General features: G+C 40.0%; 1 protein-coding gene across 1 annotated transcript; it reads left to right on the top strand.

Moving 5' to 3' along the window:
- The first annotated feature begins 414 nt into the window (after positions 1-414).
- edaradd (EDAR-associated death domain) lies at positions 415-15,530 on the top strand. The gene is made up of 6 exons (XM_017476451.3): positions 415-617; positions 7,954-8,012; positions 9,361-9,409; positions 12,301-12,371; positions 14,972-15,023; positions 15,129-15,530. Exons 1-6 carry the CDS (start codon positions 587-589, stop codon positions 15,515-15,517), a joined length of 651 nt encoding a protein of 216 aa, XP_017331940.1. The 5' UTR covers positions 415-586; the 3' UTR covers positions 15,518-15,530.
- Positions 15,531-15,976: the final 446 nt, after the last annotated feature.

Here is a 15,976-nt window from a genome sequence, read left to right as displayed (position 1 = left end):
GTAGTATTGGTATTAGTGTTGTTATTATTATTAGTAGTAGTAGTAGTAGTAGTAGTAGTATTGGTATTAGTGTTGTTATTATTATTAGTAGTAGTAGTAGTAGTAGTATTGGTATTAGTGTTGTTATTATTATTAGTAGTAGTAGTAGTAGTAGTAGTATTGGTATTAGTGTTGTTATTATTATTAGTAGTAGTAGTAGTAGTAGTATTGGTATTAGTGTTGTTATTATTATTATTAGTAGTAGTAGTAGTAGTAGTAGTAACAGTGTGATTATTAAAGCTTCTAAAACTATATACGGAAAAATCAAACGAATCCAAACCCCACTCAGTTCGATTCACTAAAGTGACTCGCAATGGCTGATTCACAATAAACGACTCGTTTAAAAAGAACCGATTCTTTTAGAGAATCACCGTTCACCGGTAACCCACAGGAAGTGATGGAGTATTTGTTCTCCTCACGCGCCCGGTGTTGTTCTCCTCCTGCTGGAGTACAGGTTAGAGTGGAGTGGTGACGGACTCGGTACCGGATCTCTCTCTCTCTCTCTCTCTCTCTCTCTCTCTCTCTCTCTCTCTCTCTCTCTCTGAAGATGAGTTTACAGGCGCTGCACGAGCCGCTCGGTGAGTCACAAAACTCTCTCACTCACGCGCCTGCACGGTAGTGCACATGGCAATTATTATTATATTATATTAAATGATTATGCTGTAAGATTATCATGTGTTCAGTATCAGTACCGGCCAGCTAATGAGCTAACGGTAGGATTATTCCATGAGAAATACTATTAGCTTAATAATGCAGTAAGTAATAATAATAATAATAATAATAATAATTAATTAATAAATAAATAAAGATAATAATGAGAAATAAACTGCTTTTTTGTCAACAAAGGCACAATGATTGTGGTGTGAACAAATGAATTTATATTACATTTATGAGTGAGTTCTTTTTAGATAAAAGGTAAACATATGATTTATTATTGAATGTGTATTAAATATGTTCATATTTCTGAAGATTAAACTCCTACAGCCTCATTAAATACTTTTATGCTTTGTTTCTTAATTAATAATCATCATCATCGGAAATAATAATAATAATAATAATAATAATAATAATAATATGATCTCTGTAATACTGCTGATTATTTTGTACTTTATCCACGTGTGACGTGATAAACCGTCCTGTCCTCTGCTCCGCCCCTGAGCACGGGGCAGCACGGGGCAGCACGGGGCTGCACGGGGCAGCACGGGGCAGCACGGGGCTGCACGGGGCAGCACGGGGCAGCACGGGGCAGCACGGGGCAGCACGGGGCAGCACGGGGCAGCACGGGGCAGCCTGGTTCCTGCCCTAATGGCCTTCTATTAGTGCTTATTTGTTGCAGTTCCTATGTTTTAGTACTAGGCAATAATAACTCTATGGAGCTAAATGTGGCAGTGAGCGCGCTGCACCACCGTTACACAACATCTGGAAAGACGCACAAACCACAAGAACATCAGCTTACATCTGTCACATTTTTTTAAATCATGGCTCGTTCAAAAGAGGTCATTAGTATTTAAACAGAAATGAATACTGCCGCTGTGGACGATCTGCCACTGCAACAGCATGACAACACCTTCTACTTTTTATCCATTTATAGTTACATCTAATATTCATGAAGCGAGTTAGTTCCTGTTGTCACTTACGTTATAGCAGCTATAAACACTCGTTCCCTCACCATCCCTCTCTCTATTCTCTCTCTTTATTCTCTCTCTATTCTTTCTCTCTCTATTCCCTCTCTCTGTTTTCTCTCTCTATTCCCTCTCTCTATTCTCTCTCTCCATTCTCTCTCTCTATTCTCTCTTTATTCTCTCTTTGCTCTGTCTTTCTCTTTACTCTCTCTCTCCTTATTCTCTTCAACATTTACACACAATTTTAGTCAGTTGCAGGAACATATAGAATAAATCTATAACACACACACGCGCACACACACACACACACACACACAATACTCTGAAATACGTCTAGACTGAATACAGAATCGTTATTATGAGGTCTCGGTGAAACCTGAAATCTGAAACCTGAAGTATTCGTCTCTTCATGTCTTCAGAACTCAAAAGAAAATCATTTACATGCCGAGGAACACCAGCGGGAGATTCGTTACCTTCAGAGATCCTCTCAGGGTTCTGGATATTTAGTTCTATTAAGGGTTCTATATACAGTTCTTCTGGGGGATACTCAGCTGTAGGGTTCTACAGAATAATAATGACGTGTTCTTAGCTTATTAAAAAGGCTTTTAGGTGACGTGATGTATTTTCTGGTAGTGAAAGACTCGGTGTAGGGTTCTACACTGTCTAAGGGTACTTTATAGACTGTAGTTCATGGTTCTTACTGAAAGGGTTCTGCTAGGAACAGTCAGAGCTAAAGCTGTAAGTTTTCAGGACAGAGGAGTTTCACTGTTTCTCGCTGACATGATGAGGTAATGATCATCGAGTACGGACCTGTCTGACAGATGTTCCACCATGTTACATGTAGCTATAAATGGATAAAAAAATGACGTGTTGTTCTGTAATAAATAATGAATGAGTAATAAAGTGCCGTGGTGTATGAGGAATAAAACACTCGGGAGCGTGCTGTTCGAGGAAAATAATCAGCTTTAATGCTTTTCGCTCTCTACAGTAGTTTGTGAGAAGTTTGCGTATTTAATAAGATATTATATCACTCCATACACAATATCTTGTGATGTTTACTCTGATTATATTACATTTCCAGACCTGCTAGGGCCAGGGTTAGGGGTTGGGATTAGGGGTTAGCATTAGGGGTTAGTGTTAGGATTAGGGGCTAGGATTAGGGATTAGGGTTAGGGCGTAGGAGCGCCACAATTTAAGGTCGGAGTACGCTAGTGCGAGTTCTCACTCAGAAATACACCGTTCACTCGATACACTTTCCCTCCACAATAAAAACAGCACACGAGCCAATCAGCAAGTGAATCTGGATTGACTGACAGTTACTTACATGTTGTAAACTGTCCAATATTAACCGACCCACTGGAAGCCCCGCCCCCTTCCCCCTCGCTCTCGCTTTCTGTCACGGAAAATGCCGGATGTTTTGAGGTTCATAATTGTGAAATAAAATCTGTCAGTACACTGTAAAAGCTTTCAGGTGTTTAAACTCAGAAACGAAGGGTCACCTGCTGCCTTAAAAACACGAATAAAGTCAACTTGAAGATCAGCTCAGAACTCAAAAACTCAAGAAAATGGATTACTTTCAGTAAAAACGTTTTGAAAACTTATAAACTTGAGTTCAGTGTCCAAAACTTCTCATGACAGCCGAGTTAAATAGAAGAAATGAGTGCATATAACTAACGGAGCGATCGTGTTTTACAGTGTATGTGTAACACTTAGCCAACACTAGCTAACGTTACGCTCGTACAAAACGAACACCGGTCCCATGTATTCATTACCCGAAAACCGTAACGTTTTTTTACTGAAACACTGAAGACTTTCAGATCGAACACTTTACACATAATGTTCATGGTGATGATAATTACAAAGTGATTAAATACCTAGTTCTTTACTGGCATGCCGGTGTTGTGCCGAGTTCCGGGGTCCGACTCCTCTCCATATTGATTCTCCGTATTTACTCTCCGAAATAACCCTCCGTACTGACTCTCCGTACTGACTCTCCGTACTGACTCTCAATATTGACTCTCCATATTGACTCTCAATATTGACTCTCCGTATTGACTCTGCGTATTGACTCTGCGTATTGACTGTGCATATTGACTCTCCGTATTGACTCTCAATATTGACTCTGCGTATTGACTCTGCGTATTGACTCTCCGTATTGACTCTCCGTATTGACTGTGCTTATTGACTCTCCGTATTGACTCTCCGTATTGACTCTCCGTATTGACGCTCAATATTGACTCTGCGTATTGACTCTGCGTATTGACTCTCCGTATTGACTGTGCATATTGACTCTCCGTATTGACTCTCCGTATTGACTCTCCGTATTGACGCTCAATATTGACTCTGCGTATTGACTCTGCGTATTGACTCTGCGTATTGACTCTGCATATTGACTCTCCGTATTGACTCTCCGTATTGACTCTGCGTATTGCCTCTCCGTACTGACTCTCCGTATTGACTGTGCATATTGACTCTCCGTATTGACTCTCCGTATTGACTCTGCGTATTGACTCTCTGTATTGCCTCTCTGTATTGACTCTCCGTATTGACTCTGCATATTGACTCTCCGTATTGACTCTCCGTATTGACTCTCCGTATTGACTCTCCGTATTGACTCTCCGTATTGACTCTCCGTATTGACTCTCCGTATTTCTTTTGTTTCTGTTGTTCTCTTGGTTGACGATTAAATCGTTTATCACGATTTATAGAAAACGGTGAGCAAATCAATATCACACAAGTCTAGTGACAAAAGAGAGAAAACTGATGTTTGCTTTAAGTTCTTCCAGACGGCTGGTTATTTAAATAAAAAGTCTACGTTCTGCAGTGAAACTCTGCACCACGGCGCTGCTGAATTCTGACATCAGGAAGTGTTGATTAATTTTCCAGAACAGCAGCTCTGACAGAAATGCAGCTGCACATCAGATCACGCCTGTTTCAATACGTTATCGTTTCTATAGCAACAGCTCGTGTGTAATCGTAGATGTTTATGTGACGTGTATGGAAGGAGTCTCCAGTGTCAGCGCTGTGTCAGAGGTAAAGCTGTGACTTTAAGTTTTCCCACATCTTCAGTACAGAGTTTACACTTCTCTACTGTTCCTCTGTAACACGACAAACTGCGTTTATTTCCATGACCCGTGATTATAAGCTCCGCCCCCAAGCGAGCTCGGAATCGGCGTAAAAGTGCGTGAATATAACAGAAGGATATCGTTACCCGTGTCAGAGAGGAGTTCTTTCGTTTATGCGATACGATCATGAATAATAGGTTTGAATAATTATTTAATAGTTCTTTAAACAAGCCACACCCCTTTATCATCCTGCACGTGCAGACTGTCCTTCAGGACATGTTGGTTTTCATGACTGGACCAGATAAAGTGTGAGCACAAACCCAAGCGGTTCAGAGTCGGAGTCAGGAGGTCACAGAGGAACCCTGAAGGCTGTGTGTGGTTCTAACACACCGTCTGCTTCCCCACACTTACTGTAATGATCTCTACGCCGTCTCCGTCTGACCTGGAGATCCGTCCTGGGGTTTTGTCTGTGTTCAGCGCAGGATGGAAGCGAGAGCCAATCTGATTTAATGCACACATTTGAATCTCCTTCTCGTTCTTTAATCCAGAGTCAGTTCGGCTTCTGCGGCAGAGAAACTGTGAAGGTCTCGTGTTTTTATGAAGCAGGAGGAACTTTGTGTTCGTTTTCACTTCCATAAACATCTTCTAACCATCTCCAGGTTCTGATCTACAGACCTGACACACATTACGAGACTATACTCATGAACTTCTCTGTATAGCGAAGGGGCTCTCTGTTCCCGATAGAGCTTTAAACGGGCAACCTTTATAAAAATACAATTAAAAAAGAAAGAAAAATCTGGAAGTCTGTTCCGAGCTCCAGGTCTGGAGGATTTGTTTGTTTGTGCATCATAAAGTGAAAAAGTGAAGATAAAACACCCGTATAAATAATTTTCAGGTTATAAAGCCACAGATAAATCAGAGTCAGGTGTAGGATTGAGAAAATGTGATATTTTTGTGAATCTGTCTTTAATGCACGCGTTCTCTCGCTGTCTTGAGGCTGATGAAGGAGCTCTGTGTGTACGATGACCGGACGGTTCATAATTCACACGAGCAGAACAGCTCGAACATTTTCTGTAATCGCAGTAAAAATTGGCGCCTATTATTAATGCACACATTTTTTCTTTGTCTTTCCTGTAACTGGGTGTGTATGGGTGGTCGTGCGCGCGTGTGTGTGTGTGTGTGTGAGCGCACGGGCAGCCTCGCAGTCGTATATTATGATGTGGTTTTCATTTCATCTCCTCAAGTTCATCCTGAACACGCTGCTACACGCCGCCTGCATTCCCTGCACCTCGGAGAAACAATGACGGCCTGATTTCAGGAGTCACGATTCATCTGAGAGGCTTTCTTTAAACACAGAAAAAAAGACCAGTCCATGTCTCATTTCGGAGATGAAACGGGTTGTGTGTTTTCTGTCTCTAGCTAAAGCATGCTCAGAAGTTCACTAGAAGTCACCTGATGACGATATTCGCTCATTTGCATATCCGTTTAATCTTCATGATCATGTTTCTTACAAATGTTTGCCTGGATCATTTTTAAAACGTCACCGTGGATGCTGTAGAACATTAATATCAGCTGTTATGATAAAGATATCCCGGCAGCGCGTTAGTGAAATTTGTCTGATGGTAAGCCTACGCAGGTGGCAAATAGAATAAGGATGATGAACCAAACCAGTAGAACTTGATGGGAACATCTCCACCACCACCAACCAGTCTACTCCTTCTTCTTAGTAATGTGTATGCCAGAAGTACTTCAAACAGGAAGGAAGCTATTGAATCTCAGACATTTGACCTTGCTGTGACCTTGACCCTGTTTGGATCAGTTCTAAGGTTCATTTGCAGGTTAGAATGAAGCTCCAAATAAATCCTACAAACGTTCATCCGCTCGCTCTGGAGAAATCACGCCGAGGAGAATCTCGGACGGACGACTCGAAAATATAACACCTCCACTGCCTAATGGCCGAGGCATATCCTGGTCCGGGTGGAGGTCTGATCTGGAGTCTGAAACCTTAAACACCCTGATGTGGCTCCGGTCTGTCATCACACACTCATTCACGCCTTGATGAAAATTTACTTACTAATCTACCTACTGCCATGTTTTCTGGAAGAAGGTTGGAAGACACTGAAGAACCCTGAGGAAACCCACATGTGGAGAACATGCAGCGTAACGTGAGATCAGGATGGAACCTGGGAAGACCGGGAAAGAGTGGAGAGAGAGAGAGAGAGAGAGTGAGAGAGAGTGAGAGAGAGAAAGAGAGAGTGAGAGAGAGGGGGAGAGAGAGTGAGAGAGAGAGAGAGAGTGAGGGAGAGAGAGAGAGAGAGTGAGGGAGAGAGAGAGAGAGAGAGAGTGAGGGAGAGAGAGAGTGAGAGAGAGAGAGGGAGAGAGTGAGAGAGAGAGAGAGAGTGAGGGAGAGAGAGAGAGAGAGTGAGGGAGAGAGAGAGAGAGAGAGAGTGAGGGAGAGAGAGAGAGAGGGAGAGAGTGAGAGAGAGAGAGAGTGAGGGAGAGAGAGAGAGAGAGTGAGGGAGAGAGAGAGAGAGAGAGTGAGGGAGAGAGAGAGAGAGAGAGAGAGAGAGAGTGAGGGAGAGAGAGAGAGGGAGGGAGAGAGTGAGGGAGAGAGAGAGAGGGAGGGAGAGAGTGAGGGAGAGAGAGAGTGAGGGAGAGAGAGAGAGAGAGAGAGAGAGAGACAGTGAGGGGGAAAGAGAGAGAGAGAGAGAGAGACAGTGAGGGAGAGAGAGAGAGAGAGAGACAGTGAGGGGGAGAGAGAGAGAGAGAGAGTGAGAGAGAGAGAGAGAGAGAGAGACAGTGAGGGAGAGAGAGAGAGAGAGAGACAGTGAGGGAGAGAGAGAGAGAGAGAGACAGTGAGGGAGAGAGAGAGAGAGAGAGACAGTGAGGGAGAGAGAGAGAGAGAGAGACAGTGAGGGGGAGAGAGAGTGAGGGAGAGAGAGAGAGACAGTGAGGGGGAGAGAGAGAGAGAGAGAGAGAGAGAGAGAGAGTGAGGGAGAGAGAGAGAGAGAGAGAGAGAGAGAGCAGGAATAAAGCTGCTGTAGGTTCCAATGTTAGCGAATATTTTCCTTTTTACAATTTCTTACAATGGCAAAGATACAGGACGGAGCTGAACTGAAACACATGACTCTGTGTGTGTGTGTGTGTGTGTGTGTGTGTGTGTGTGTGTGTGTGTGTGTGTGTGTGTGTGTTGCTCTATAAACACTCCACCGCTTTGTTGTTAACAGGGAGGATCGCCTCTGAGCCGGTCGAGGATGTCGATCCCAGCAGCTTCATTACAGACACGGTACGAGGTTTTACTAAATATATTTATTCATAAAACAGCTTTTATTTTAAAAAATCGTATTTATTTGTTTCCGCATCTGTTTAAATGAACCCAAACGTACAGTATTTATGTCGAGTTACCTGTTATATGTGCTGCATATGTGACGTAAATGTTATGCTTGATTAGTGACCACTTCCCCGCTGAATCCTGCACTCTGATTGGTCAGAAAGTTTTCTAGAACATCGGCTCTGACAGTAGCGCTGCTTTATAATAACCTATAATATTAACACGTTATGGTTTCTATAGTAACAGTGACACATTTGAAAAACATTGATACGGTAATAAGTTTTCTCAAAATTAGGAAATGTTTATGTAACATTTATGGAAGGAGTCTCCAGTGTCAGAGGTAAAGCTGTAACTTTAAGAGAATATAGAGAGAGAATAAAGAGAGAGGGAATAGAGAGAGGGAATAGAGAGAGAGGGAATAGAGAGAGGGAATAGAGAGAGAGGGAATAGAGAGAGAGGGAATAGAGAGAGGGAATAGAGAGAGGGAATAGAGAGAGAGGGAATAGAGAGAGAGGGAATAGAGAGAGGGAATAGAGAGAGAGAGAGAGAGAGAGAGAGAGAGAGAGAGGGAATAGAGAGAGGGAATAGAGAGAGAGAATAGAGAGAGGGAATAGAGAGAGGGAATAGAGAGAGAGAGAGAGAGAGGGAATAGAGAGAGAATAAAGCGAGGGATGGTGAGGGAACGAGTGTTTATAGCTGCTATAGTGTAAGTGAGAACAGGAAGTAACTTAACATTATATGTAACTGTAAATGGATAAAAAGTATTATAAAAATTGTGACTGTTATAAATTACTGTGGTGTAAGAGGAATAAAACATTTAGGGGTTTGCTGTTAGAGGAAAATAATCAACAGTAACTTGTTACAGAAAACATTGTCTGTCGTTACTATAGAAACCATAACATATTAGTACGAGTGTGTTAATATAAACCTGCGCTACTGTCAGAGCCGCTGTTCTAGAGAACTCATCACCACCTTCAGCAGAATGATATAACGGTCAGGAGTGAAGTAAGGGGTGAGTCGAGGCGGTGAGTCGAGGCGGTGAGTCAGGTCTTTGTGCTGTGCTGGAATGGAGATGTGCTTCAGCTTGTCCTCACCTCATTAGTCTGAATGTGTCTTATCTGTTCAAATATGCCTCTACTCAGGGAAAAAAGAGGGATAAGAGAAATACCGAATCACTGTCAGGTGTGTGTGTGTGTGTGTGAGTGTGTGAGTGTGTGAGTGTGTGTGTGTGTGTGCATGTGTGGAGTCTCTGCATGATGAATAAAAAGTGTGACACTTGTTTCTTTTCTTTTCTCTCCCTCAGTCTCGCTCTCTGAAGTCCAACTACCCCGTTCAAGTCACTGATCCAGACGGTAACGCGGGATTTTACACCCACAGCCTCTTCCAACACCTCTGCCTCAGTCAGTTTTCATACAGATATTAAACATGGCGAGTGCTAGCTAGCACGCTAGTGCTTGGGTTCAATTACATGATATATATTACATAACCTAACATGAAGCTAAAATTGTCTAGCTAATAAACTCTAATACCTACTGCTAAAGAAATAACAAGTCAAATAAACTGAACACTAAGACATCATCAGTGTACTAGGTTTAGTTACTGAAACTAAAGAAAATACACTTAGTCAAAACTAGCTAGCTCCACTACAGGCTATAGACAAAGTAGCTTAAATACACTGAAAATTCACATCTTCTGCTAATTATAAATATGATCAAATCCCCAAACAAATTGTCTTTATTGACAATCAGGGCATGTTAGCAGCCTCGAGTCTGCAATTATAAATATACATTGTATGCTACGTATGTTAAGAAAGGAGTCTGCGTTTAGCTAGCTAGCATTGTGGGTTTTCTTTAATGCTAGTTTGTTAAAAGTGTTGGCGACATTATCAATCATTATCTGGCTATGTTTGAGAATGTTCTCGAATGTTAGCTAGCTAGCTAGCTAGCTCTACTTTGGTGTATTCTCTCTAATACGTACATAGCTAGCTTGATGGCTAATCTTCAATGTTCGCTACATCTTTGAGGTTATTCTCTAACATTACTTTGCTAGTAGATAAATATTTACAACTAGTTTCTCAGTCTGCGCACCAACATGAAATAACCTCCTCCTCGTTAAGCTAGCAACTCTCAAGGATTAGCATAATAGCTTACAAGCTAGCCGGGAAGGTAGTATGAGGCATATTTCTTTTGGAAAGTGTTTAAATTCCGTGTAAGCAGATTTAATCAGTTAGTTTGTTGTAATCAGATGTGGATCAGGATTTATTTCCTTCATGGACTTTATGTCACTGCTGCTGTCTAATCAGCGTCATTTTTAAACATCGTCAGTTCATTGTTCTTTCCACAAACCTGCTCATGATAATTTATTCAGTATGGCAGCATCTTATAGATCAACATATTACACTATAATTATATTTATAATTATAATTATATTTCACTGCAGATTTCAGTTTATCTCGCAGATTCTTAACTGGCGACTCTGTACTGTGTCGTAGTCAAAGTTTGATCTGCGTCAATTTAGTTCAAATTAATTAATAAATATTTACAGGATTACACCAATGAATAAAAACATATTTTGGGATTATGACAATTAATAGTTCATTTTTGGGATTATGCCAATGAATAAAAATCGGTTTGTAGAATTAATACACAATGAATACAATTCTTTTTGGGGATTTTGCCAATTAATAAAATTTAATTTGGGAAATTGATCTTTTTTGTGTGTATTATCATTTTCTTTAAAATCTGGAATACGCAATTTGTAAAATATATTTTTTTTTTCAGATTTCACTCATTAATAATAGAAATCATTTTGGAGAAACGCCATTTAATAAACCATTTTCTGGAGCATTTACTCAATTAATAAATTATTCTTTTTTTTATTTACACCAATGGAAAAAAACAACAACAAAAATTTGGGGATCATATTACATAATAAAAATAAATTTTAAGGATTACTCTAATTCATTTTTGAAAAAAAATTAAATAAAATTTGGGATTATACCAATTAATAAAAATGTATTTTATTGGATTGCACAGATTTTTCTCTAAATACCCATAAAATATTAACTTTACTAATATGTTTATTTGTTTATTTAAGTTTATTTAAGTTATTTAAGTTTATTTAATTTGATATTGTAGTGAATCAGGAGCTAATTACTGTGATAATTAACAAACAATATATTCCATAGCCTTAAAATTTGTCCATTTTAACTAAAAATATGACATTATTTTTTTTAAATAATTCCATAACAGAGGTTAATAGAGAAACCTTTAACTCTATTTAACAACAGTAACCTGAGTGTATGAGTGGTTTAGGATATTACAACACTAATTTAATAAGATTGACAGTTTAATGACTCGGCTGTTTATTAAAACCTCGGCTCTAAAGTCTCGCTGTCGGATCTCGGACCTGCCTCATGCCTCAGACATGTAGACGGTCGTTGTTGACACACGGTGGTTCCTCCCTGTACTGCTGAGACTGTCTTTTCTGTTGTTAATCTTTACACTCATCACCTATTGAGCAACAAAATACCCCGTGGAGTAGTCGGGGGGGGGGATCTGTGAGTGGGTGGAGGGGGGTATGTGGGGGGTATGCAGGTGTGGTATGACAGGTAGCGCCTTTAATTATTCTTTCCAATCCTTCTTTTCATGGAGGATCTAAAGCTGTTTGAGGGTTGAACAGATCCACGTGCAAACTGAAACTGGAAATCCAGCGCTGTTTATCTAAAAGAAAGAAATGTATTTAATAAAATCTAATCCTAATTATTTATTCACATGATCAATTACACACAAGACATGGGGTGTTAGTTTCAGGGGGAAAAGTTTGTAAGAGAATTCATTTCAGCCGTTTATTCGTAACGGAGGAGTGAGTGTGTGTCTGTAGTAGCCCACGCTCCGCAGTGGCTGAGCTGCATTAGTGGAAGATTTAGTGCTTAGGAGGCGCTCTTTCACCGCTCAATCACCATTTGATCATTTCCAGCTCTCTGTGAGCTTTATGGAGGCTCTTGTGGGCACGTGTAAATGTGCCGTGAACATGCGAGGTAATTCACAGCTGATTGGTGTTTATCAAAGTACACACACGAGAGTACGGAGAAAATCTGGCGGGAATTTTTTGTTTGGTTTGTACACACAACTTTAATAAAAGAATGATGAATGAAGCCCGACAGGAGCAGGGAATTACTATCAGTAAAGTTGAGTATGAGTAGTTTGTGAGTAAGTGCTATCGTTTATTATCAATTTTGTAGATAACGTGACTCTACAGCTGAGCTCAGTGCCTCCGGGATACCTCACACCTCCCATGGACCGAATACAGCAGGTGAGTGAATTGTCTCATGAAAAGTAACTATAAATGGATAAAAAGTGTGATGTCCTTCTTTCATAAGTAAAAAATGTTGCTGAGTTATCAGGTCAGTATTTTCATAGCAGTCGGTTAGATTAAAACATGTTCTTTTTCTCTGCTGGAATTTGTAGAACTTCAGTTACAAGTATCACTGAACTATTGAACTTTTTCATGTTTTTATTTTCATGTAATATTTAATTTTTTAAATTAAAATATATTTATTTTATGTGAACACATGGTAACACATGAGAAAGATAAATTTAGAGAACTGGCAGAAGTCTTGCCTCTTCTGCTCATCGTGCTGATCAGATATTGTTCAGTGTGTGTATACAATATATATACACACACACACACACACACACACCTTCTACACATTTCTACATGTGAAATGATGTATTGTTTTTCTCTCATTTTAATTCCTCTTTGTGACTGCTGTGAAGTTTCCTCCTCCTCCTCACCAGAGCTGTGTGATCACACACCGTTTACTACACTTCATTTCCTGCAGGAAGTTTATTCTCAGACGTGCCAAAACCCCACACTGCAATTACTTTCTCTGGGTGTTATGAGTGTACGTGTACGTACATGTCACACTGAACACTCTGTTTCTTTTCTGTGTAGGGCCGAGGGCTTTAGCCTTTTTGACACTTTTTAGTCATTTATTTTCATTTTCAGACCAAGTTCATTGTAGATTAATGTGTATGTGTGAAATGCCGGGACGATAACGAGGCTAATTGGTGTCAGGTGATCTCATCAGTTCAGGTGTGAGGCAGAAACTTATAAAAAACTGGACCACAGCACAGAGCTCTGTTTTAACTGGATTGTGGAAAACTGGTTTCAGAGAACGTTGGAGTAATGTGGTAGCAGATCTTCTGAAGAACCTTTTTGTTTTTGTCCCCCCCCCCCCCATTCAGCTGCAGTTTTGTCATTTCCTGTAGCCATTCAGTTCTGATTGTTTTTAGATCTAATAACTTGGTAAAAAATTTTAGTTGACTATTTTTAGGGACCCCACAGAAATCAGAAGTTTTCTTTGGTCATAAATAATCTGGGATAAATTTAGAAAGTCCAACAATTTGCTGAAAATCAATAGAGAACTTTTAAAATAATAAAAATGATTTCAGAAATAAGTACCCTATTAGAAAAAAGAGGTTCTCAAAGAGAGACTCTTAGTTCCAGGGTTCCACAAAGAACTTTTAAATCTCTCCCACAGGAACAAAAACCCATTTGAGGTACTAAATGGACCTTTTTTTTTCTTAAACTGTAGCTACATGCCTAACTATTATTAGTTTTAATGTGTCTTAGACAAGGTCATGTGCAAATGTTTGTGTCAATTTGGAACAAAATTAAGAAGCCAGAGAAATTTCTAGCAATAAAACATTTAGTCTGTTTGGTTTCACAGATGCTCTTTTATTATCAAAGTAACAAAAACTACAACACAACCAAATTGCGTATGTGAAAAAGGTATATGTGAAATGTACCTGTGAATAAATTAATAAGAATTTCATATTGCATTAATATTCTCCGAGTACGTCTGATCAGAATTGTGTTAAGTTCTCAGGTGTTTTTAGACCTAGTTTGAGTTTTCTTTCAAATTGTCCCTGCTGCATGTTTAGATGAAAGTGAACCAGGTGATATGTAAAATATCAAATACAATTTATTTATTTATTTTTTTGGAAAAGTTCTCAAAGAGAACTGAAAGACAATTCATGCAGTTTCCAGAATTAACAGGATCATTAAGGTGATTAAGAACAGCGTGTTTTCATTAGAGCTTTGAGGTCAAACCACAACTCATGCTGATTCACATCGGGCTTCAACTATAAGCTTACAGTCTGAGGAAAAACGTTTTCCTGAAGGGTTCTTTGGATGGTTAATGGTTCTAGTTGTTAAGACAGTGTAGGATAAATTTAGAAAGTACGGTTCATCAGCAAGCCTAACACTTCAATCAGATCTATAGGGAAGTTACTGATAAACCTTAAAAAGATCAATAACTATAAATAACTCCCAATTGTAGGGTTCCACATATAAAATTCCACATAAAGGTTCCTCCTGAGGAGCTAACTGAAAAACCAGCATGATTCATGCTCCTTATGCATGGAGCTTCAGCAGTAAGCTTACAATGTGTGGGAAAACGGGTTCCTCAAAGGTTCTTTGCATGGTCTTGCTTTCTTAATCATTTCTACTTGGGATTGTTTCTAAAAAGGAAACCATATGCAGGGTTCTACATGGAATCTTATTCCCAGAAGAACCCTTTGGGGTGCTAGATGAAACCATTTTCCAACATTGTTGATATTTTGTTTGCTTTTATTTATCTTTTACTTTGTGCTGCAGCATCCGTGAGAAAAGTGATTGTTCATGGGAAGTTACAGTGGACGGAGATGTGTGTGTTTCTGGAAGTTTACACAACATTTAATGCTGCTCACCACAGCAAAAACTCTGGAGAGAATGTGTTAGTGTACAGCTGTCTCATTCCCAGTTTTCTCACAAGTGCAGGCCTGTAGTGTCACATGATGATGGCGATGTTTATTGTTGATTTTATTTTAAATAAAACACGAAATTGACGCTGTTCTCTTGTGCGGCAGCCTGTTGAAAATGACGCAAGTGCATTTATCTGTCCAGGATCCATTACTCCAGGTACGCCTGACACTTCTCCCTCCTTGTATCGCTTATTATTAATATTATTATTATTATTATCAAAGGATTTCACTCGTTATAACCATCACGACTTCTCCACCTCAGAGTTCACCCAAGATCTCCAGTGCTTGTCAAGCTCCTGCGAGAAGTGCCTCTGCTCCATTCCACCTCCCAAAATCAGCGACCTTCTGGACGATGAGGACCTTCTCTACACGCTGAGATTGAAGCTCGACCCTGCGCACTACACCGTCAAGAACTGGAAGAACTTTGCCAGTCGCTGGGGCATGAGCTACGACGAGCTGATGATGCTGGAGCAGCGGACGCACGGCTCGACCTCCCACAGTCCCACTCAGGAGTTCCTGTTCCGCTACAGCCAGAAACCGGTGACGGAACTCACCAAGCTCTGCCAGTTCTACCAGCGTATTGATGTACTGCGGCTTCTTCAGCAGTGGGTGGAAAACGACTGGCCCTCACGGTGGAAGAGAGTACATTAGTAAAATATATATATATATATATATATATATATATATATATATATATATATATATATATATATATATATATATATATATATATATATATATATATATATATATATAATATGGACAGCTAATAAAAGAGGGACACGAGGCTTGTGCTTTTTAGAGCCAGAGTGGAAGATGGTAGGCATGCACGTGGTCCATACGTGCTGCTGGATTCTGCTGTTTTTGGACTTTCTGGAGTATCTCTATTACACAACCTGATTTTATATTTCTTTTTGAAAGCTTCCGAGTTTTGTCGAGCCCGAGAACGGATAGTGAACTGGTTTAATTCGTTTTAACCGGACGATGCAGAAAATGAACACCTGTGGCCGTGGTGATGTTTATCAGTAAATCAGTGACTGTAAATAATAATTAAAACGCGTAATGATAAACACATACAGCATAAAACATGCAGACTCAACCTCCTCTTAC

Source organism: Ictalurus punctatus, chromosome 9 (assembly GCF_001660625.3).
Source record: "Ictalurus punctatus breed USDA103 chromosome 9, Coco_2.0, whole genome shotgun sequence".
In the NCBI taxonomy this organism is placed as follows: Eukaryota; Metazoa; Chordata; class Actinopteri; order Siluriformes; family Ictaluridae; genus Ictalurus; species Ictalurus punctatus.
Note: the sequence above shows the minus strand (reverse complement) of the source record. Positions and strands in the feature narration are given on the sequence as shown.

What these genes read in the sequence shown, in the direction of transcription:
- edaradd (XM_017476451.3), top strand. Translation starts at nt 587, where the DNA reads ATGAGTTTACAGGCGCTGCACGAGCCGCTCG. An exon ending in GCAGCTTCATTACAGACACG is followed by an intron (nt 8,013 to 9,360) that starts GTACGAGGTTTT and finishes TCTCTCCCTCAG; the next exon opens with TCTCGCTCTCTGAAGTCCAA. An exon ending in CCATGGACCGAATACAGCAG is followed by an intron (nt 12,372 to 14,971) that starts GTGAGTGAATTG and finishes CTTGTGCGGCAG; the next exon opens with CCTGTTGAAAATGACGCAAG.